The sequence below is a fragment of the Saxophila tyrrhenica genome (assembly GCF_035928015.1).
Source record: "Saxophila tyrrhenica strain CCFEE 5935 chromosome Unknown scaffold_6, whole genome shotgun sequence".
Lineage (NCBI taxonomy): Eukaryota > Fungi > Ascomycota > Dothideomycetes > Mycosphaerellales > Extremaceae > Saxophila > Saxophila tyrrhenica.
The window spans coordinates 408,159-428,322 of record NW_027041738.1 but is presented as its reverse complement, the minus strand read 5'-3'; the positions used below and the strand labels follow the sequence as shown (position 1 = coordinate 428,322).

General features: G+C 55.8%; 10 protein-coding genes across 10 annotated transcripts; 4 read left to right on the top strand and 6 right to left on the bottom strand.

Moving 5' to 3' along the window:
• Window positions 1–815: 815 nt before the first annotated feature.
• LTR77_004212 (uncharacterized protein) lies at window positions 816–1,448 on the bottom strand (the record flags this gene model as incomplete). The annotated part of the gene is made up of 1 exon (XM_064801466.1): window positions 816–1,448. The coding sequence occupies one exon, from the start codon at window positions 1,446–1,448 to the stop codon at window positions 816–818; it is 633 nt and encodes a 210-aa protein (XP_064660096.1).
• An 836-nt stretch (window positions 1,449–2,284) lies between these two features.
• LTR77_004211 (uncharacterized protein) lies at window positions 2,285–5,286 on the top strand (the record flags this gene model as incomplete). Its single annotated transcript, XM_064801465.1, has 2 exons — window positions 2,285–4,167; window positions 4,512–5,286. 2 exons carry the CDS (start codon window positions 2,285–2,287, stop codon window positions 5,284–5,286), a joined length of 2,658 nt encoding a protein of 885 aa, XP_064660095.1.
• A 267-nt stretch (window positions 5,287–5,553) lies between these two features.
• On the bottom strand, window positions 5,554–6,606 carry PEX19 (Peroxisome chaperone and import receptor; the record flags this gene model as incomplete). The annotated part of the gene is made up of 2 exons (XM_064801464.1): window positions 5,554–5,652; window positions 5,719–6,606. 2 exons carry the CDS (start codon window positions 6,604–6,606, stop codon window positions 5,554–5,556), a joined length of 987 nt encoding a protein of 328 aa, XP_064660094.1.
• Window positions 6,607–7,166: 560 nt separating this feature from the next.
• On the top strand, window positions 7,167–7,746 carry hus5 (SUMO conjugating enzyme Hus5; the record flags this gene model as incomplete). The annotated part of the gene is made up of 2 exons (XM_064801463.1): window positions 7,167–7,338; window positions 7,493–7,746. 2 exons carry the CDS (start codon window positions 7,167–7,169, stop codon window positions 7,744–7,746), a joined length of 426 nt encoding a protein of 141 aa, XP_064660093.1.
• Window positions 7,747–9,393: 1,647 nt separating this feature from the next.
• LTR77_004208 (uncharacterized protein) lies at window positions 9,394–10,808 on the top strand (the record flags this gene model as incomplete). The annotated part of the gene is made up of 2 exons (XM_064801462.1): window positions 9,394–9,413; window positions 9,890–10,808. The coding sequence occupies 2 exons, from the start codon at window positions 9,394–9,396 to the stop codon at window positions 10,806–10,808; spliced, it is 939 nt and encodes a 312-aa protein (XP_064660092.1).
• A 422-nt stretch (window positions 10,809–11,230) lies between these two features.
• LTR77_004207 (uncharacterized protein) lies at window positions 11,231–12,056 on the bottom strand (the record flags this gene model as incomplete). The annotated part of the gene is made up of 2 exons (XM_064801461.1): window positions 11,231–11,883; window positions 11,945–12,056. The coding sequence occupies 2 exons, from the start codon at window positions 12,054–12,056 to the stop codon at window positions 11,231–11,233; spliced, it is 765 nt and encodes a 254-aa protein (XP_064660091.1).
• Window positions 12,057–12,441: 385 nt separating this feature from the next.
• On the bottom strand, window positions 12,442–13,146 carry LTR77_004206 (uncharacterized protein; the record flags this gene model as incomplete). Its single annotated transcript, XM_064801460.1, has 1 exon — window positions 12,442–13,146. One exon carries the CDS (start codon window positions 13,144–13,146, stop codon window positions 12,442–12,444), a length of 705 nt encoding a protein of 234 aa, XP_064660090.1.
• A 340-nt stretch (window positions 13,147–13,486) lies between these two features.
• Window positions 13,487–13,903, bottom strand: LTR77_004205 (uncharacterized protein; the record flags this gene model as incomplete). Its single annotated transcript, XM_064801459.1, has 1 exon — window positions 13,487–13,903. One exon carries the CDS (start codon window positions 13,901–13,903, stop codon window positions 13,487–13,489), a length of 417 nt encoding a protein of 138 aa, XP_064660089.1.
• Window positions 13,904–14,007: 104 nt separating this feature from the next.
• Window positions 14,008–14,941, bottom strand: LTR77_004204 (uncharacterized protein; the record flags this gene model as incomplete). Its single annotated transcript, XM_064801458.1, has 2 exons — window positions 14,008–14,662; window positions 14,703–14,941. The coding sequence occupies 2 exons, from the start codon at window positions 14,939–14,941 to the stop codon at window positions 14,008–14,010; spliced, it is 894 nt and encodes a 297-aa protein (XP_064660088.1).
• A 1,278-nt stretch (window positions 14,942–16,219) lies between these two features.
• Window positions 16,220–18,166, top strand: LTR77_004203 (uncharacterized protein; the record flags this gene model as incomplete). Its single annotated transcript, XM_064801457.1, has 2 exons — window positions 16,220–16,237; window positions 16,283–18,166. 2 exons carry the CDS (start codon window positions 16,220–16,222, stop codon window positions 18,164–18,166), a joined length of 1,902 nt encoding a protein of 633 aa, XP_064660087.1.
• Between the last annotated feature and the right edge of the window lie 1,998 nt (window positions 18,167–20,164).

Here is a 20,164-nt window from a genome sequence, read left to right as displayed (position 1 = left end):
TGTATTTTCTTGTTCGCGTTGTCGACCAACTTGACGGTGAAGCTTTCCCCGCAATCTCAAAGGTCGCGAAGTGTGGGTTAGCTTCAATACGGTACACCTCATGTTGTCCATGTTCTTTGAGCTATACACCACAGGTCGACGACGGCAGCATTCACATCGTCGTGCAGAGCGGTGTGCAATACTGAAGATGCCCACATCTCATCAGCTTGTTGAGTTCCAGCCGCGCAAGGCAAAGGCGCGGACGCCGGATCCCCAAATCTGAACCCTCGCTTGCTATTTTCAGCGCAAGCGATCTTGGTCAGAGGGCCAGAACTTAGAAACAAGAGCCAGGCGGCCGGGTACCAAAGATATGAGCTGAGCATATGGATCTCCTAAGGGGCTCTTGAAAGTCGAAGACATCCTGTGGTAGGCTGATAACGAAGTCCACTCATGAGTGAAAGCAAGCGGGTAAGGGAGTCGGTATACCGCATGATTGCAGGCCAGCTGGGGAGATATCGTTTCCAACGGGAAATGCGCAAATACAGCGGTCTTCTTCCCCGTCCCACTCTAGCTGGACCGACTGAACCATTTCAGATCGAACAATTCACCATCGCGCTCCCAAGGAAACCCGTTTGGCGTGTGCGAAGGGCAGGGAGCGCATGGTTCAAGAGGAGTCATCCTTGCGGCTCTCTCTGAAGCGTGAGCTTGAGACCACCATGTTGTTGCTCTTGAGCAGGACGGTGTATCCTCTCAACGCCACTCCCTTGGCCTCAGATACGCAGTGCGCCCTTCCCTGTAGAATCTTTGTAGCGCTCTCCTCCACGCCATGCTCGCCTTCACTCCGCCCCAATCTCCTCCTCCTCCTCCCTCTCCCTCCTCGCCTCCTCCCTCTCCTCCGCCTCCCTCAAATTCGCCCCCTCCACCAACGTCGTCCCCTCAATCCCCGCCGCCTCCCCATCCCCCTCCCCATTTACCCCCACCTCCCTCGCTTTCCTCTGCTGCCGCCCAATCCTCTCCCTCACCATCCGCGCAATCGCATTCTCCGTCCGCACATTCAACACCTCCAGCTTCCGCTCCAAATCCCGCTTCAGATCCCAATTCGCCTTCTTCGGCTGCAGCGTGAACAAATCTAATGGCTTATCCGCTGCTTCCTCCTCTTCTTTCTTTTTCTTCGTCTCAGCCGCTAAGCTGGCGGCGCGGGCTTCGAGCGTCTCCGCGGTGGATGAGGGGGCGGACTCGAAGCCGAGGCGCGCGGATTTGGTGAGCGGGTCGTAGTTGCGGCCGGAGAGGTAGTGGGAGGTGTCGTCTTCTGCGGGTTCTTCGGAAGCGTCGTGGCGTGGGGATTTGGCGGCGTTGGGCTGGGATTCGTCGTCGTTGGAGGGGGGTTCTTTGCGCTTGAGCGATTTAAGCTGGGCGAGGCGGGCTTTGCGGTCTTGGGAGGCGGCGTTGAGGGCTTGGGTGGAGGCCATGGTTGTGGGTGTGCTGGGTAATGGTGTGGTGTGGTGTTATATGAGGCGCAAGTAGAAGTCATATGCAGAAGGCGAGCTCGATTGAACTTTTGCCGGAGGATTTTCTCTTGGCACAAGCTTCAACCAGCTCTGTCTTCACCCCCAAGACGATCCATCCTTCATCCACACCTCCCCCTCTCTAGACACATTGCCCTCGATGCCCGCCTATGCCACTATGGGCCCTTCGTGTACGAACGCTGGTTTCTAGACTGAACTTTCGCGTACACATTTGGCCTGAAGGACGATCGCAAACATGGCTACCAACGGCCTTTCATCTCAGGAGCTACGGCACCGCATCGCAACCAAACCGGCACGATGACATTCCTCGGGCGGTATCTCCGCCGGTGTTTGCTGCTGAGACAGGTTCAAAGAGCATATCGTCTTTCGGTCATGTCGGGCTTCAATGGGGCGCCTCCAGAGATCCCTCGCCGGTCGAGTGTCGAGGTGTCAATGCTTGGGGTACGGGTAGAGTCGCTGTGGAAGCGTCTCAAAGGCCACGGACACACCGAGCAGTGCGGATGAACGCCTCGAAGGCACAACGGAAGACGCTGCACGTTCCAGGGGCGCGACCAGTACGGAGGGATAGTCATATGAAGATTGTCGCAGGAGCTCGACGTAGGAGAAGGACTGTCTGGTCAGCTTTCGGCGCCCTTCGCACACATCGCCGTGCCCTGGTCTTTCGCACCAGGTTTCGCAGACGAAATCGGTCCAGCTCAGGTCTCATTGCGAAGCATGCGCGACTTGTTTCGCGCCTGCCTGTAAGAAGAACTTTGCTGAGTTCGCGTTCGGCAGATGCAATGCCTGAAAATCTCCAAATCGACCCGGTATGGACACGGGAGTACGCCGGGATCAGAATGCTATACTATGCGGAGCCTGAGGCACAGAGGAGCCGTATCCGGGCTCCGACGTTGGACACTCGGGCATTCGCCTGGGTTGAAGAGGTTGCCCAGCGGATCGAGCAGGGCCAAACGGAATGCACAGCACACCATCTGGTACAATTGACAGGACAGTCCCCGCGATACGCCTGGACCCAGCTCGCGCTTTGGTTCCTTGCATACAACCCAGCAGAAATGGTCAAGTTCTTGCTTGCAACACATGTGGAGCCTTACGTGTCGCCTGTGCATGTCCAGGATTCCTTGCGGCAACTGGGAGCTTACCTCTTTCACTACCAAGGAGGAGACGATGAGACACAGTTGCAAGCCGTCGTAGATGCCTTTTGCGTCCTGGCCAACCGCGGCGGCGACGGACACCTCACATTCAACAATCCTTTCCCGCAAAGCTTTCTTGCACGCTGCTCCGTGGAGCTGAATTTGCGAATCTACGAGACCATCAAGACCCGCGGAGTCAAGATCGCAGGATGGAACTGGCTGCACTACACGACATACTTCGCCAAGAACGACTGCTATGAGCATGCTCTCGATGCGCTCGTCAAGGCTCACGAAGAAGGCGGCTTTCGACTCAACAGCTTCGCCTTCCGCAGCAACTGCTCCACTTTGCTACGCCGCGCAATCAGCCAGCCAGACGGTCTGCGCGAAACCCTCCGCATCGTCTCAACTATCGTCGACATGGGCGTGACTCTCGACAGACCCATCTGCGACATCATCATGCTCAACGCTATCGAAGCCGGCGACCTCAAGACAGCCTTCGATGTGTACCACTCCCTCATGCAACGCGGCCTTCGCCCCACCGAGTCCACCTTCACCATCCTCCTTAAAGGCTGCAAATCGAATATTGACGACGTGACAATGCTCAACGAAGTCATTCGCGACGCCATCACCAACATCGACGTCCGCGCCAGCAAAGTCGTAGCCAGCAATATCATGCACTGCCTCGCGCTGCACCACTCCAAACACCACCCGGAAACCGCTTTCCAAACTTTGACAGAAGCCTACGTCCAATTCTTCGATCTCACTCCACTCAAACGCCTCGGCCTACCTCTCCCAACCATCCCTCCAGTCCGTCTAACAACCGCCGACCTCCTCCACCCCACGCCACACGTCCTAGGCTGCATGCTCGGCGCCTCCATCAACAACATCCTCCACCACAACCCCAACGACCCCAAACTCATCCTCCCCCTCTACACCCGCTACCGCACCCTCCTCGCCCACGCCGACCCTGTCTGGGCTCCCACGGCATCCACCGACCATATCCCAAACATCTTCCTCGCCGCCTTCATCCGGCGCCCCTCGGGTCTCCTAGCAGCCGCGCAGGTGGTGAAAGACATGCAACACGACCACCCCGCCGCCTCCTCCGGCTTCGCGCAGTGCAGACCTACGACACAGACCTGGAATATCTTCCTCCACGGCTTCTCCCGCCACGGCCAGACGCGTCTCGCGGAGCGCGTCCTCCAATACATGCGCAAGCTTGGCGTGAAGGAGGATATCGTGACCTGGAACACTCTCATCCACGGTTACGCGAAGGTGCAGGATGAGGAGGGCGTGGTGGAGAGTGTTCGAAGAGGGGCCGAGGGGGGGGTGGTTTGGGATCGGTGGACGGAGGGTGGGGTGGGGAAGTTGAGGGATGGGGCTGGGAGGCAGAGGGTGGGGGCTATGTTGAGGGAGAGGGAGGGGAGGGTGGATTTTGGGGAGGAGATTAGGGAGGGGTTGAAGGGCAGGTTGGAGAGGGTTGGTGGTGGGGAGGAGGTGCCGGATGGGCGTGGGTGTGGTGATGGGGGGGATGGGTATGCGGACTCGCCGGCGGATCTGGCGGAGCGGGGTGATGATAGGGCATATAGGCCGTTCAGATAGCTACACTACTGTCAATGACATTGCTCAAAAACAGTCATGTGACTCTGAGAAGCTCGGACACTCGTTCTAACCATTTTCGGCTGTGATTCGGACGCGTCATTACATCACGCGTTTTCTCCGTCTCGTCTTCACCACCAACAACATCTCTTCAACGCACTTTTTCTCGCCCTCTACAGCAGAGGAGCCGAGATACAATGCTCGCGACATCCCACTACCGCACCCCAACCGCTCCGCACGGCTACCTTTCCCCAACGCCCTCGCCACTCTCGCCCCGCAGCGCGAATATCTATGGCCGTCCTCCGCACTTCACTTCTTCGCCATTCATGTCTGCCACGCCGAACGCTCAATCATCCCATCCCCACAACGGACAAGACGAGAACGCGACCGCGCAGCCAAAACAGACTCCTACCAACACCAACGCCAACATCTTCACATTCTCCTCCCCCACTCCTGCTGCGCCTTCGACTGTTCCTTTCTCAAGACGCGCGGTGAAGAAAGCACCAACGCCCAAACCCGACGAGCTACGCGAGAGACGAAGAGGAGCTTTTCTGCGCAAGATTCGCGACGAGAGGGAAGACGAGCGTTTCGAGGCGCGGAGCGAAGATATAATGCGCCTTGAGTTTGTGAGAAGGCAGAGAGCATGGGAGGAGGAATTGGCGAGGCAGGCGCCGATGCTTGATGCGGAGCCTACGGATGGTGATAGTGAGGGGTCCTTGTGGAGGTGGGATGCGCCGGGGTCGAGCGCTGAGGGGATGGGGATGGGGATGGGGATGTCGAGTCAGCCGTGGGCGGAAGAGGAGGTGGAGGAGGTTTTGGGATGGGAGGAAAGGGAGATGGAGGCGTTGATTGAGTATGCGCCTTTGCCTACGTCCGGTGAGGAGGGAAGGGGTGGGGGAGGGGATGCGTGGAGCGATGATGGGGATTATGATGCGCTGTTTGAGGAGATTATGGGCCAGGATGGTGGGATGGGGGAGGTGCGGCAGCAGAACAACACGGTGGAAGGAGGGAATCAGGCTACAGGTGGGGCAGGCGAGGCGATGGATATGTCGTGAGGGGCCCGACTGTTAAATCGATGCATGGTTTGGGTGGATTTGAGCATTTAGCGTGGTGTTTGTGGGATGGTCGTCGCAAGGAGCGTGTAGAAAGACATTAGAGATTGTCGAGCGGTGGCGCGCGACACCAATGGACACGTATGATCCAAATCGTCCATAGTCGTGACTGTGGGTATCACCAACACTATCAACAACGCATATCGCCGGTCGAAGGCCATGCAACATCCTACCCATATCAGAATTTCAACATCATTCATCAGGTCATAATCATTGCGTCGGACATCCACCCTCCAAACCCTCTAACGCATCCTGCGCCGCACCCATATCACCCACAAGATCCGGCGGCGGTGATCCTTGCGATTGCATCTGTCCCAACAAGGGTCAGCACACCCTCCCCACCCTTTCCTCAAAAACGCATCCGGCTTCACTCACCTTCTGCATCCTCTCAACAATAAACTCCCGATCCCCCTCATCCCCATCACTATACCCTTCCTTCTCGAACCTCCCCACAATCTCCCCCACCAGCCTCTGCTGCTCCCTATACCTTTTCATCTCGCTCTCTGCTTCCTTCCCCTCATGCTCCCGCATCCAAGCCGGGAACTTGGTGTCCAGCTCTTTCATCGGCTCGTACAGGATTTCCTTGTTGGTGAGCTGCGCCATCATGGACATGAGCATGCTGTTGAAGTCCTCCTCGCCGCCTTCGGCGCCTCCGCCCTCGCCGGTGCCGAGGGATTTCATCAGGTCCATGAGCATCTTTTCTTCGTCGCTGCCGCCTTCTGCTCCTCCGGAGGCGGTGGCGGTTTTGGCTGTGGAATCCGAGGCTTGCATGCGCTCCATTGTTCTGCGGATGGTGTCCTGGAAGCTTTCTTCCCCTTTCGCACTGACTCCCTGCTTATCCCCTGGAGCTTTGCTTCCTGCGGTTGCTTGCTTGACTTCCTCCGGCATCTGCGGCATACTCTCGCTCGCGCTCTTGACGTGCTGCACCGCTTCCTCCTGCGTGTCTGCTTGTCCGGCGGCGACGAGCTCGGCCATCATAGCTTCGAACTGGGCTTGCATTTCGGGGTTCTCCCCGAGCTCCGAGATCAGATGGGACATGCTGTTTTGGAGGTCGGCGGGCAGGTCTGGGAGGTCTGGAGGGGCATCTTCTATGGCGGAGTCGCTCGCGGTGGGGGGCGGAGGTCTGCCGGGACCGGAGGCAGGGGGAGGAGATTTGGTGGAAGGCTTGGAAGCGAAGGAATCAAGGACATCGTCAAGGTCGTCAAGGTCGTCTTCCTCGGGGTCGGGAGCTGTTTCGTGGGAGGGTGGTGGGGGGTTGGCCATGGTGGTGGAGCTGAAGTCAGTGTTCGTTGGTGGAGATTGGGGCTCTATATGGCTGTATCCAGTTGTATGTACAGTGTCGTAATCGAAGGCTGGTGTATGTGTCGTTGTATAGGAACCAGCAATGGTATATCTTACATCAGTCGTCGCTTCCCGGTTTCGCTGTGCCGAGGCGGCGGGACAAGTTGAGTTCACGCTAATGCTATCGATAACATTTGAGATGGAAACACCTCTGATTCGTCGGTCACATCGTTCGTGAATCGAGACCTCGCCGGGGACAGTGAAGCCTCACGCCGTGCGACGCTCATACAACTTCTCTTCACTTGTGCTGTCCAGCCAGCTCACCAACGCGTCACCGGAGTCGACGCACCTGATCAGGTGACACCTCTTCACTTAGTTCAACATCACCTCTCTCTTCTTCCTCTTCTTCGATCTACACCCACCCAACCCCGACTGCGGCGACAGCGACACGACCACCACTACCATGTCGCTAACCGAAGCCCGTCTACAAGAAGAGCGGTACCATCCCCTCCATCTAAATATCACAATCTCCACGCTGACATATGAACATCAGCAAACAATGGCGCAAAGACCACCCCTTCGGCTTCGTCGCCCGTCCCATGAAAACGCCCGCCGGCACCCTCGACCTGAAGCGCTGGGACTGCGCGATTCCGGGGCGCGAGAAGACGATCTGGGAGGGCGGACTGTTCAAGCTCGAGGTGCAGTTTCCGGACGGTAAGACCTCATAAACGCCTCGTGCACATGATGCAGAGGTGATGAGAAAGAGGACATGAGGCTAACGATGTCCTAGAGTACCCTACAAAACCACCAAAGTGTAAACAAGTGTCTGAATTGAATACTTCCTTTTTTCGCTAAAACGAATTAACAGGCAAATTCCACCCCCCACTCTTCCACCCGAACGTCTACCCCTCCGGAACCGTCTGCCTTTCCATCCTCAACGAAGAAGAGGGCTGGAAACCCGCCATCACGATCAAGGAGATCCTGCTCGGCATCCAGATGCTGCTGGACGAGGTCAATCCGGACAGCCCCGCGCAGGCCGACGCGTACAATTTGTTCAAGAAGGACAAGGCGGCGTATGAGAAGAGGGTGAAGCAGGTGGTGAAGGATAATCCGGCGCCTTGAGAACCGCCAAAGGTGGGGGAGGGGTATGAGTTGAGAGAGGGCGCGGTGGAGAAGGGAAGCACGAGACGATGGATTTAGCGAGGGCGTTTGACTGGCGTGCATAGGTCGGGCATGGAGCTGGTCGGCTTCCCAAGGGGCTTGCTGACTGCATGACGAGTGAAATGACTGACCACGAATCTATATTTCGACCGTTCGATGAATACTCGAAGACTCTAACTCTAAAGAGATTCTTCTTTTCCACACCTCTCCTCTCAGAATGCTGGCGAAACTAATTGGCAGTATGGAATGGCGGAGGGGAGATGTGAAGAAGACGAGGCAATCAAGAACGGTTTCTCTGTTCCCACGGAGGCCAACCACACGGCCTGATCGGACATCGCAACCTTCCTGCCTGACGAGCACCGTCTTTATGCACCATGAGAGTGATGTCGGTCCTTCATCCACGAAACCCTTTCCACTGGCACGCCTCATTACGTCCTTCAACATTTGCTGCTCAGAAATCCGGCCCCGCTTTAGCTCTTCCAGGAGCTTCTACGATCTCAGCAATCACCAGTCCCAGCACGGGTTGACGACAGACCTCTCCAGTCCAAGACAGACACCAATTGCGCTTCTCACCGCCTTGAGAGCTCCCCGTTAATCAATGGCCTTCCCTCCACCCTGCTCTAGCACTCTCGAACGCAAGGGCTCAGGCGAAGGCGGCCGGTGCTGTGCCTGCCGATACAAATCCATCAGCCACTCGGAGAATTGTTCTTCGTGATGCAGCCATCTACGCTGCCGTCCCGTCATCTTGCCGGCCTCACCACCGTTACGCGCCATCTTCTTCTTGCCAGTCATACCACCGTCACGCGTCACCTTCTCGACACATCTCTCACACCACAAGGAATGCACACATCTCTCCTACCACATGGAATGCACACATCTCTCACACCACAAGAAATGCACTCGCAAGGTCTGAAGAACGGGCGACATCTGTCCCAACATTCTTTTGAATCGCGGCTCTTCGCGCTTTGTGTCTTGGAGCACGCGGCGGTACTCCCAGAAATGTCCGGTGTTGTTACGGATTCTGAAGTCGCAGCAGAGGGTTCCCCAAAGCTCGAAGTGGGGCTCCCGCAAGTTGGTACAGTAGCTCAGATCACGAAAGGCTCCCCCCAAAGGCCCGAATGATTTGAATTTGATACTTATGCTTTCAAGCGCGCCCATGGCTTCGGAGATGTACTTCGCGTGACGAACGGTGAAATCGTCATAAGTTCTGCAGCGTCCAGACCTAGGTACTGGGACGCCGATGTCGTTGGAAACTCAATCGCAGATGGTTGGTCGAGAAGTACAGGAGGCGTGCTTCGTCGTAGACCAAACGGCAGGTCTGGAGCAGGTCCCTGATGTGTCTTGGACGCTGGCGAGGTAGGTTGGTTCTCGTTCGGGCAAGCTCAAACTGGTCGATGTAGTGGTCTGACACCTCCAATACGAAGTAGTAGATCTCGTTGCGGACCTCTGGCGGGATATTGGAGAGCTTGCTTTGAGTCTGCGGATATACTGCGGGCGACGATTCCTGTTTCGTCAGCGACATAACGGTGGTGAGGTCTGGAGATGTAGAGGGCTCGTGGATGCTGTGCCTTATGTATGGGCCAGGAAGAAAGCTCGTTCGATGGGGACATGTTGAACAAAGGCAGAAGGTAGGCAAACTTTCACTCAACACTGTAAGCGCTGGAACACTCATTTGCACAGGCACCGCATCGTCCTCCCTCAGGTGGACTGTATCTTCGATTGGCAGTCACTACAGTCTGGCGATTCAGCACGGCGTAGCACCTTTGCGAAGACGCCCCAGTAGAGAGACACGGGATCGGTCGGCTCAGAAATCGGACGCTGGAACAAGCCATGAGGTCCCACGAGAGAAGGGCGCGCGAGCGAGACCGGTGGAAGACGCCATCGTCACATCGAATTTACCAGCGGTTTACAATCTGATGAAGTCTTGGACATGATTGGCTTGAGACCAGATTCTACTGCTTTGTGTGTCTCGCATTCTCAAAACACGGAAGCTTCTGCAACACAAGGCAAGCAATTCGAAACTTATATATTCACCTGCTTCTTCCACTTTGACCGCCTTGCATTTTGTGCCTGTTCCCGATTGAAGACACTGACATCGTCTCAGTCTAGTCACGTTGCAGCAGCCCCCCATGTCGCAGGCACATCAGTTCCCACAGCCAGTCGCCACACTCGCCGTACATCCTCAGACTCAAAGCAATCTCTTCAAGCTGCCCCCTGAGCTCCGCAACGCCGTTTACGCTTTTGCTTTGAAGATACTAGACGGCCATATTGGGTCCATCGAGCTGGCTCAGCGAAAGATCGATCACAATGCCATCAATCCTGCCCGAAGCCCGCCACCGGCCACCTCACTGCTTCAGACATGCAAGATCATTGAAAGCGAAGCCCGCCTGTTGTTCTTCGCTGTGAATCACCTCCGTCTGGACTCCTTCAGAATGTACATGTACAGGGAAGGCCGTCATCCCTCGAAGGTCAGAGATGCTGCTCTTATCGATGGGCCCGCCACGCTTCGATACATGGCAAGACTAAGCGCCATCGAGAGGATTACCATCACCGTTGGCTCGATCGGTTCGCTGGGGATGCGCCGATTCAAGAACCTGAAGGAGCTGCATTTCGACATTAACGCCAACCTCCGCTGCACAAACTGCCCGAGGTACACAGTCGGGCCGAACAAAAGAGTCTGGAATTACGAAGAGCTGTCAAAGGAGTTCGAGGCGGAGCAGAAAGACCTCAGAGATGCTGTGAAACAGTTGCCGATCGGAATCCAGACTCTGCAAGTACATTTTCTGCTGTGCGGGAAATGTACCAAGCCAAATTTGCGGTATGCTGTGTCGACAGGTGCTTGTAGTATCCTGGTGGCGCCCGAGCAGAGGTTTCTGGATCTTGAGGTGAGAATCTCGACGTGGTTGATGGAGGAGTACCAGAAAGTTCATGTTGAAAGGTCGTCGGTGGTGGAAGAGGGCGATGATGGCGACGAAGAGTCTGTCAAGATCCCCAAGCGGAGACACGCAGTCAGGGGTTGGTGAGGGCGAAGATGCGAATAAGGGAAGCAGCGAAAGTGAGAGAACGGAGGCCATAGTGGGTGGCTGCCCGTCTTGTCTGCAGAATGTGAGGCGCACAAAGCAGTAGAATCTGGTCTTGGGCATATAGCATTGAAAATTTCCATTCTTACCGCTCAACCAGACCGCCGAGACCAAACCCAGCTGTCTGCGCATCTCGAACACAGCTCTCAGCTACATCCCGTGAGCATCCCTACACAATCAATTTCATCTTCTGCTCTGACCGAGAACAGTGCGCCTCACACCTCGCTGCGCCCGAACATTTCCTTCCACACGAACATTGCCAATCTTATCCCCGCCGCCATGCCACCTGCCCCCACCTGCCCGCACTGCCGCCAGCCAGCCACCCCATTGGACCATTGTGACGCTGTGCAAAGAAACGTAACGACTCACCTTGCAATCTGTTGCCTCCCCCCGGCATGCGCTCTACGCCGCTCTGCCATAACTGCGCCCCCGATCCAGGAAGCGACAGTCTTTGCGAGATCACTACCGGCCTCTCCAAATTCCGTCGCAGTCGGCCAAGGCCTAGTCCACATCTCACGATATCGCACTTCCACTCCAACCCTCTTGAGACTCTTGGGCAGGTTCCTCGCCGCGGCCTGTAGCCTAGTACGACGGTCCAGGAAATCGTCCCAGAGATCATCGAAGTCGCTTTGCAACGTCTTGTACTTTGAAGAGTAAGTTTTGGTCAGACTCAGACGCAGTACCTTGAGGTTCGTGCAAGACCGAAGTGCTCTGCAGACATATTCGAAGTCCTTTAGGTCGTCGACTTCGATGGTGACCTTCTCGAGCGCGTACTTGTGTACCGGAGAAGCGTTCTCACTGGCGATAAAGACGGATGGAATCACGTCGGTCGCTCCCGACCCAATGGTGAATGTGAAGTGATGTAGAGCGTGGAATAGGCCGTGTGTCTCGGTGTAGATCCACCGGCACGTTCGCATGATGGAGAGGACTGAGCGCTCACGCCACGTCACTCGCTGGAGTTCGACTTTGCCTTTTGCGTTGGTCTGGATTGAAAGGACGAGGGTGTAGACCTCATTGCCTGGTAGAAGGGCAAAAGTCAGCGATGTTTAGGGTTGGCCTTGACTCCTACCAGTACTCACGTAATTCTGCTGGTAGTGTGAAGAAGAGAGCTTGCGTCTGTGGGTGTATGCTGTCAAACGTGAGCGGCGTATTGCGCCTCTTCGGCGTCGGTGCCTTCTTCGCTGCCGGCATTGTCGTTGCGCTCGCCATGCGGCGACCTTGGGAAGATGCTGTCGTAACTCTACAATGTAATGTCACAAACCAAAGTTCTTCGAAACATGCCGACGGTGTCAGTGAGGTCGAGGAAGATGGTGTCAAAAAAGGTGGAAGGGCGGAGCTTGCGGCAGTATCCGCCCGAGGACGATGACGTCTCTTGCACGTGAGACCAGTTTGCATGTGAAAACATGGGTCTAACTTACACCATACGATACATGTGTTGATAAGCATCGACATTGTTGCAGCCACCACCGAGCCTTTCCATCCCTTCACGATCGCTCATTGACTCCTGCCATGCAAACAACAATCCGCTACAGATGAAATCCCACCGCACGCCAGACACGAGTACTTGCCCACAGCGTCAGCATCCGAGCCGCCGCTGAACTTGCGCGTCCTTCGTGAAGCGAGCAATGTCGTGCTCAAGGCTTGCGCACTCTTGCTTGTAAAGCTGCTGAGCCTCTTCGTTCATACCGCCACGGTTCGCCATCAAGTCGTGCTGTCGGAACTCCAAGGTAATGGTCTGGACACTCTTCGGAAGTTTCTTACCACTGAATCTCAGGTCTTTGCGCTTCCCGTGGAACTCCGCACGAAGACTCCCAGTCCTGTAAGCTTCGAGTGTAAACGTCGTCCTGATGGTGAAGTGCAGGTGCTTGAGGCTCTTGAACCTGCCCAGAGTCCAGCATGTCGGCTCGATCTCTTCGATGTCCCACGCAAGCATCGTTGCCTCTTGGATTGCGGCTGGTTGAATCATGAAGCCGTGGGTGGGGTTGGAGTATACACGATCGTGCCATGGATGAGTCAGGTCGAACGAGAAGTGGTACATCGAGTAGAAGAGCTCGAGTGTCTCGAGGTAGGTCCACCGGCACGCGCAAGCGATGGAGAGTACCGACTGCTTCGACTTTCGACTCGTCAACGCGTGCACTGAGTGAGTGCTGATCTTCCCGGCTTTGTTAGTTGGGACCTCGGAGAACACCATTGTGTAGATCTCGTTGCGTAGCTCCGCCGGCAAGGTGAAGAATCGACTCTGGGTTTGCGGGTGGGTCGTTGTGAAGTTGAGGCGCTTCATTGTTGATGCGCCGTCTGTAGCGCCGGAGCACTGGTAGCAGCCGGGCGCTGGCTTGTCGTGTTGGTGAGTATCTTCACCAGATCGGCTTCAAGAACAACAAGGTCGGACAGAGGCAGACGCCCGTTGACAATTTGGGAAACAGGAATGGATATCTGAGGGTTAGGGGACGCACCGGCCCGCAGTCACGGGCAGGAACCCAAAAGAACAAGAAAGATGACGTCACTGACATGTGAAATTCCAGCTCACCTCACTACAAACCGTCTTTCCAGCAGCAACAATCGATAGGATACCCACCCATATCAAGCTACAACCACCGCAACGCTTCGACATTCGTCCCCTACTATGCATCAGGCTCTCCCTCCGAATCAGACTCACCATCTTCATCAAGCTCCTCCTCAGCATCAATCTGTTCTTCTTCCGCAATCTTGGGTTCTTCCAGCTTCCGCTCGTACGCCTTCTGAGCTTGCAACTCCCAGTCGCCATTCCCATAGAAATCTTCACCCTCACCGAGTCCATGCCTCCCTTCAATACCCTTATCCTGAGGATATTTGTTGCGCGCTGCTTCGATGAAGTACTGGATCCTGTAGGCGAGCTTCCAGAACCGCTGCTTATGGACTTCTTTCACAGTCTCCGGATATGGAGTCTCGGATAGCAAGTTCCTTGCTTGCATGTCCACCCCGAAAGTCACGGAGACCGTGTGGGAGTAGCTTTGCTGCAGCCTCGAGTGCTCTCTGGAGTTGCGCGAGAGATTCTTCATGACCCTCGATTTTGTGCTTCATGCTGCGGTAGTCGTGGATTGGCTTTGTGAAAGCCAGGATCAGCGTTTTGAGGCCGTTGCAAGTGTGGACGAGTCGACAGGCTTCAATAACAAAAGATATCGTCCTTACGCCGATGGTGAGGGTTTCGATTCTGGCCAAGTCGACTGACACATTGTGCGATAGAATGACGTAGGGTCCAGGCATGCCAACGTACGGGATGTAGATGTGATGCATAGCGTAGAAGATGCCATACGCCTCGCTGTTGATGAGTCGGCATGTCCACGCGACCGAGAGGGCGGATGGTTTCAAGCGTCTGCGGTCTGATGGAAATGTCATGCGCAGCTCTACTTTCCCGGTCTCGTTCGTCGGAATGGAGACTACGAGAGAATAGATGTCGTTGCGGAGCTCCGCGGGCAAGGTGAAGAATCGACACTGAGTCTGTGGGTCGACGGGAGCGAGACTGCGAAAATTCCAGGCGAAGTTGATCACATGGGCGAGAATGGCCTTGGTGCTTCTGTCGATACTGGCATATTGCTTCTGTAAAACTCTTGAAACGCACTTCTCTGAGACTGACGTAAAGTCCCAGAAGTTCGCAGACCGATGGTAGGCTTGCAAGATCTGTGATAGGAATGATGAGTCTCTCGACCAAACGTAGCCGGATGTTCCAAGCGCGGAGAACGGGCATGACGTCGCCAGGCGCCTTGTGATTGCCCTCATCCGCTATCAGATGTTCCGGGAGGATCTCCAAACGGTTGATGCTGTACAGCACAGCAGAAGCTTCATCACAGACCAACCGACATGTTTGCAAAAGCGACAAGCTGCAATGTGGTGACGAAGATCGTCGTGGTGAGAAACCGGTTCACGTATGGGCGCGTACGCGTTGAGGGAGTCCCGAATCGTCGAACAGTGCCTTCTGTTGTCAGTGCGAGTGTGTAGATTTGAATCCGAACCTCAGCGGGCAGCGTGAACAAACGACTCTCCGTCTGAGGTCGCATGGTGAAAGACACGGCCATGCGCCGGGAGCCAGACCTGAGCATGATGGATGGCTGAGAAGGTCGAACGGGGGGCAGGGCTACCACATATACGTTAGTGAGAGAAGCATGGTGTATCGACCTTCCATCGTGAGACAACGGCAGATGCAAAGAAGCTTCTTTTGCTTTCTGCTGGGGCATATAAGTAGAGTCCACAAAGGCCCGCCGTGACAGAGACTTTGGTACTTACTATCGTTCCGCAGGACCTGTTCGCTCTTCCCGTGTTTGATAGGCCCAAGACATTTCTGGCAGCTTCTTTATGCACTGTGCTCAACGTACTGGGAGCGGCCACACGTCATGAACGCAAAGTGCATATTTAGTAGCCGATCGAACTCATTGCCAGGTCGCCCGACACCAACTGCGACGCTGTCACCGGAAGCTGAGGTATCGGAGAGCGGGCCCAATGATATCCCTCAAGCATCAACTTTGAGATCTTACGCTCGAGCTCGAGGAGCAGCTGCGGCTTGGGGCGACTACTTTCAGAGCGAATGCCGCCCTTGCACGGCGTAGAACTGAAGTTGATAGATTCGATGTTTCTTGGCAACACCACCGCTTCGAGCTTGAGAAGATCTCTCATATCTGGCAGAACCTTGCGGATTCGCTCGAGTTTGCTGGATCCAGGTCGATAAGCGTGCCACAGGCTATTGTGATCGGGCCAGGCAAGTTCGACTGTCAAGCTCTTGAGTCCAGCGCAGTGGCGTACGAGGCGATAGCAAGAGACGAGATCCTTAAACTGGTGGATCTCGAGAGTAAGTCTTTCGATTGCGGCAAGTCGTGCGACGCTCAAGTCGGGAACAATCGCATTTCCAGGCTCTGCACTGTTAAATAGCATTTTACGTCAACGTTCTGCATTCGAAGAGGCTGGGTAGCGTAGAAGATGCCGCACGCTTCCTCATTGATTCGCCTGCAAGTCTGAAGCATCGAGAGAACAGATGGCCGCCACTGCTGCTGCGCACGAGGGTCGATGAGCTGTCCATGCTTGACAAGCTGTACCACTCCATCCTCATTCACCGGAACGGTCAGCACTATAGTGTAGATGTCGTTCCTGAGCTCTGCTGGCAAGGAGAAGAGACGGCACTGAGTCTGCGGGTAAGCCGCCATGGTGACTCTCGCCGACGGCAGTAATCAACTGATAGTGCCTTACAAGCCCGTTGAAGGTCAGTAATCTTGGTCTCTCGATCTTCGGTTCCTAGAATCCATGTACATGGAATAATGTAACAGCGACGGAAGGGTTGGAAAGAGTGGAGTGAAGTGAGTGGTCCCCGAAGGAGATGCTTCCGAAAAATGTCCGTGCTGGACGAGGTACATCATTGAACATTTCTGTGTCTGCCCAATAGTTCTATACAGCTCAGCACAACGACAAGAAGGTGTTCAAGAAGGCCAGCAACCGGCCTCGAAACTCCCCAAGCATCCCTACATAATGCGATGAAACCACCATCCCCTCAATGGACCACCAGCTCCATCCTCCGAACCCCTCTCCAACCCTCCCGCTCGTGGACCTGCCACGAATGCCTCCGCCGCTCCCAAAAAGCTAACACCCGTCGCAATGGCTTCTCAACGACCACCAACGCCTACTCGCAAGCCGGTAAACGTGCCTGGCGCGAGCGCATTCAGATCCAACGCCTCAAAATCCCCCCCAAGCACCGTAAAGTCGCCATCACAGCCGCCGTCCTCTTCGTCCTCGGATCCGCTGGCCTAGCATTCAGCGAACGAATACGACACCTCTACGTCGCGGCCGAGCGAAGCGGACGAGTCGGTGTCACGCTCGCGGTATGCGTGAACGACTACCGCAAGACCTTAAAGAGGAGCGAGGAGCCAAACTACGACGCCTTACTCTCAGCATGCCACAAGAGATGCGCGGAGCGGACGTTGGAGGCGATGGAGAAGAACGGGAGTATTTTCATTAAACTGGGACAGCATCTGTCGAGCCTGAATTACTTGCTGCCGAACGAGTGGTGTGATACGTTCGTGCCGCTGCAGGATAAATGCCCGGTATCTGCGTTTTCGAGCGTGGATGAGATGGTGAGGTATGATACTGGTCAAGGTTTAGATGAGTATTTTACGGATTTCGAGCGGCGGCCGATTGGCGCGGCGAGTCTGGCGCAGGTGCATGTTGCGCGGTTGAGGGAGACGGGAGAGAAGGTGGCGGTGAAGGTGCAGCACCCGAGTTTAGACGAGTGGTCGAAGCTGGATCTGGCGTTGACGAGCTTTGTGTTTCGGACGTTGAAGCGGTTCTTTCCTGAGTATGATCTCACGTGGCTCAGTGATGAGATGGAGCACAGTCTGCCGAAGGAGCTGGACTTTCGAGAAGAAGGCAGGAATGCTGAACGTGCACGCGAGTATTTCTCCCGGGTGCGCAACAGTCCGCTGGTGATACCGGAGGTCAAGTGGGCTCGGAGGAGGATATTAGTGATGGAGTACATCACCGGCCACCGTCCAGACGACCTGGCCTTCCTAGACTCAAACGGCATCGACCGCGACGAAGTCTCCGCCGCGCTGGCGCGCATCTTCAACGAGATGATCTTCGGTCCCGGCGCGCCGTTGCATTGTGATCCACACGGCGGCAACCTGGCCGTTCGTCTAAACCCTAGCAAGCGCAAACCGCGCAACTTCGACATCATCCTCTACGACCACGGCCTATACCGCGACATCCCCACCAAACTCCGCCGAAGCTACGCGCACCTCTGGCTCGCCGTCCTGCAAATGGACGAGCCCGGCATGCGCAAGTACGCCTACGAAGTCGCCGGGATCGGGGACGACGAATTCCCCATCTTCGCCTCCGCCATCACCGGCCGCGACTTCAGCGTCGTGCAGAGCAACGAGATCGCTTCGCGGAGGAACACGCAGGAGAAACGCAACATCTCCGACGCCCTCGGGTCAGGCGAACTGCTCGAACAGCTCGTGCACCTGCTGAGTAAAGTCCCGCGAGTCATCCTGCTCATCCTCAAAACCAACGACCTCACCCGCTCGCTGGACGAGAATCTGCAGACGCGCGAAGGGCCCGTGCGCACGTTCATGATCCTGGCGCGGTACGCTGCAAGGACTGTTTACGATGAGCAAATGGAGCGGATTCAGGGGAGCTTGCTGTGGCCGGGTAATCTGCTCGGATGGATGGTTGCGGTGGGCGCGTATGCGAAGGTGGCTGTGAAGCTGCGGGTGTACGAGATCTATCTTTCTGCGCGGCGGAGGATGGGGTTGAGGGATAGTGTGTTGGGGGAGGGGATTGTCTGAGCGCTTCTGTGAAGCAGTTTGGGTGAGGACGTGTAGGCGGGCCGGTTTGCCTGTGCCTGTGCCTGGGCTGACTGGAGGGATGGATGAGAAAGCGAGAAGGACGCCAATGATGATAGGTTAGATCAACCTTGAACCTTGTGCTGTTGTTCAGGCACAAATCGTATCTGCATTGACCTTACCGTTGTGTCGATCGAAGCGTCAGGGTAAACTTGCCTGCTGTCCTGGCAGCCAACTTGAGAACGCATGCCAGACCTCCCTCCGCACCTCACAGCTCGCACTGGCGACACAGCAAATGCAGTGCCAACATTTCTGTACGACCAACTGAAGCTGATAGGGCTGGCCGTCGATCATCCAAATGGTGACACGACATCCATACCAGCGGACAGCGGTCCGTCGACGGCATGCCGAAGGTTTAATGCCATGGGTAGCCGGTTCGATCGGCATATTGTACCTTGTATTGCGCCATCTCAGCGAATGAGATGTCTGAGCGTCATGCATTGGCAACCCGGTGGCTCCAGGCTTGTTTGCTATGTGCATTGGGCATTGGGTGTCTGTCGTTGTGGTCTAAGTGTGCTGGACATTCTTTGCAGCAGGGGACGAGCTTTGAACAGTCTAACATGCATCGGCTGCTGGGGGCTGGTTTGTCATCCTTTCATAGTATCCATAGCTTCTCACCTTCGGCCGAAGTCTCGAATCGGTCAGGTACATGTACACGCGCATGTAGCTTTGCGCAAAGCAAGGAGCAGTGCTGGGCGGCGGGAGACACCGACGGTCCAGAGCCTGAGGACTTCCGTTCATGCAGCCAGGCACGTTCCAGTTACGAATCTCTGACACCCTTCCAGCGCAGAGAATTGTGATAGACCACCGGCCAGATCGTGTGGCGACGCAGTAGCTCGAGAAATGTCTTTCCTTGACAGTCTGTTCTGAGCAGCAGGCCCACCACCCCATCAGTCGCAGCGCCGAGGAAGCAACATGTTCACGCTGCAGTTCATTGGTCTGCGAGACCCTATACATACCTCTGGACCCTTCCGTTTGGCTCTTCAGTACCTAGTACAATGGACAAATGTCTTTGCCTGCTATACCCCAGCCCGACCAGTGAACCCCGCGATCTGGCTCTACATCGCACGGTGGCGCTTCGCTTCCACGAAAGATGCTGGTGGGCTGGGCAGATTGGCAGACTGGGGTCGAGGATGTTTGTCTCCTCGCACATGCACATGCTGTGCTCCCTACTTTGACAGACTGCTGGTACAGAGCACGAATATCCTGATGAGGTATTGGATTCCTGCAAAGCAATCGAGCGACGTCGAACTGCGTTCTCTCACAGAGTTTGCGGGCCACGCGATTCGGGCCTGGCTCCAGATTGTGCAGAGGTCAGGGTTAGCACGGAGCAGGGAGAGGCACGTGAGGGCTGTCTTTTCGCTTCGGCCACGAGTCCGAAGCCGGATCGCGATCTGCAGACGGTGGTGTGGCCGGCGAGACATCACCTCCGTTGATTCCGTGGGCCTCGTCTGGACGTTGAGATGACGGACAGGCTGCCGTTCTCAGTCGAGCTTTCCAGCGTGACTGCACGGATGCGCTCAGTCGAAGCTCACGAGCAACGGAATGCGGCACACGACTATCGTCACCATTATCCTTAGCAGCGCCACAAAGTTGGAGTCCAAGGTACAACGCCTCGTCTGGAGGGTGCAGCGGTGCTATTGGCCGCTAGTCTGCTAACAGCGATGGTTCGTGGATGTCTTGCAGCGGCAGCTCGCTCTCATGCACGGAAACGAGGAGGATCGAGGCAGGGTGTGCTGGCGATGCGTTGCGAGGAGGCCCTGGAGGCGTTCGAAGTCAATCTTTTTGAGGGTCCATAAAGGTTGAATGCAATTTTCATGTGATCCTGAATGTTTCAGCGGAGGGGACGAGGCAGCAGATCATCGCTGGGCACCCACCTCGAGCCGTTGTGTTGCAAGCTGCCCCACTGGTTCGGTGATCCAATCAAATCCGCCCAACTTT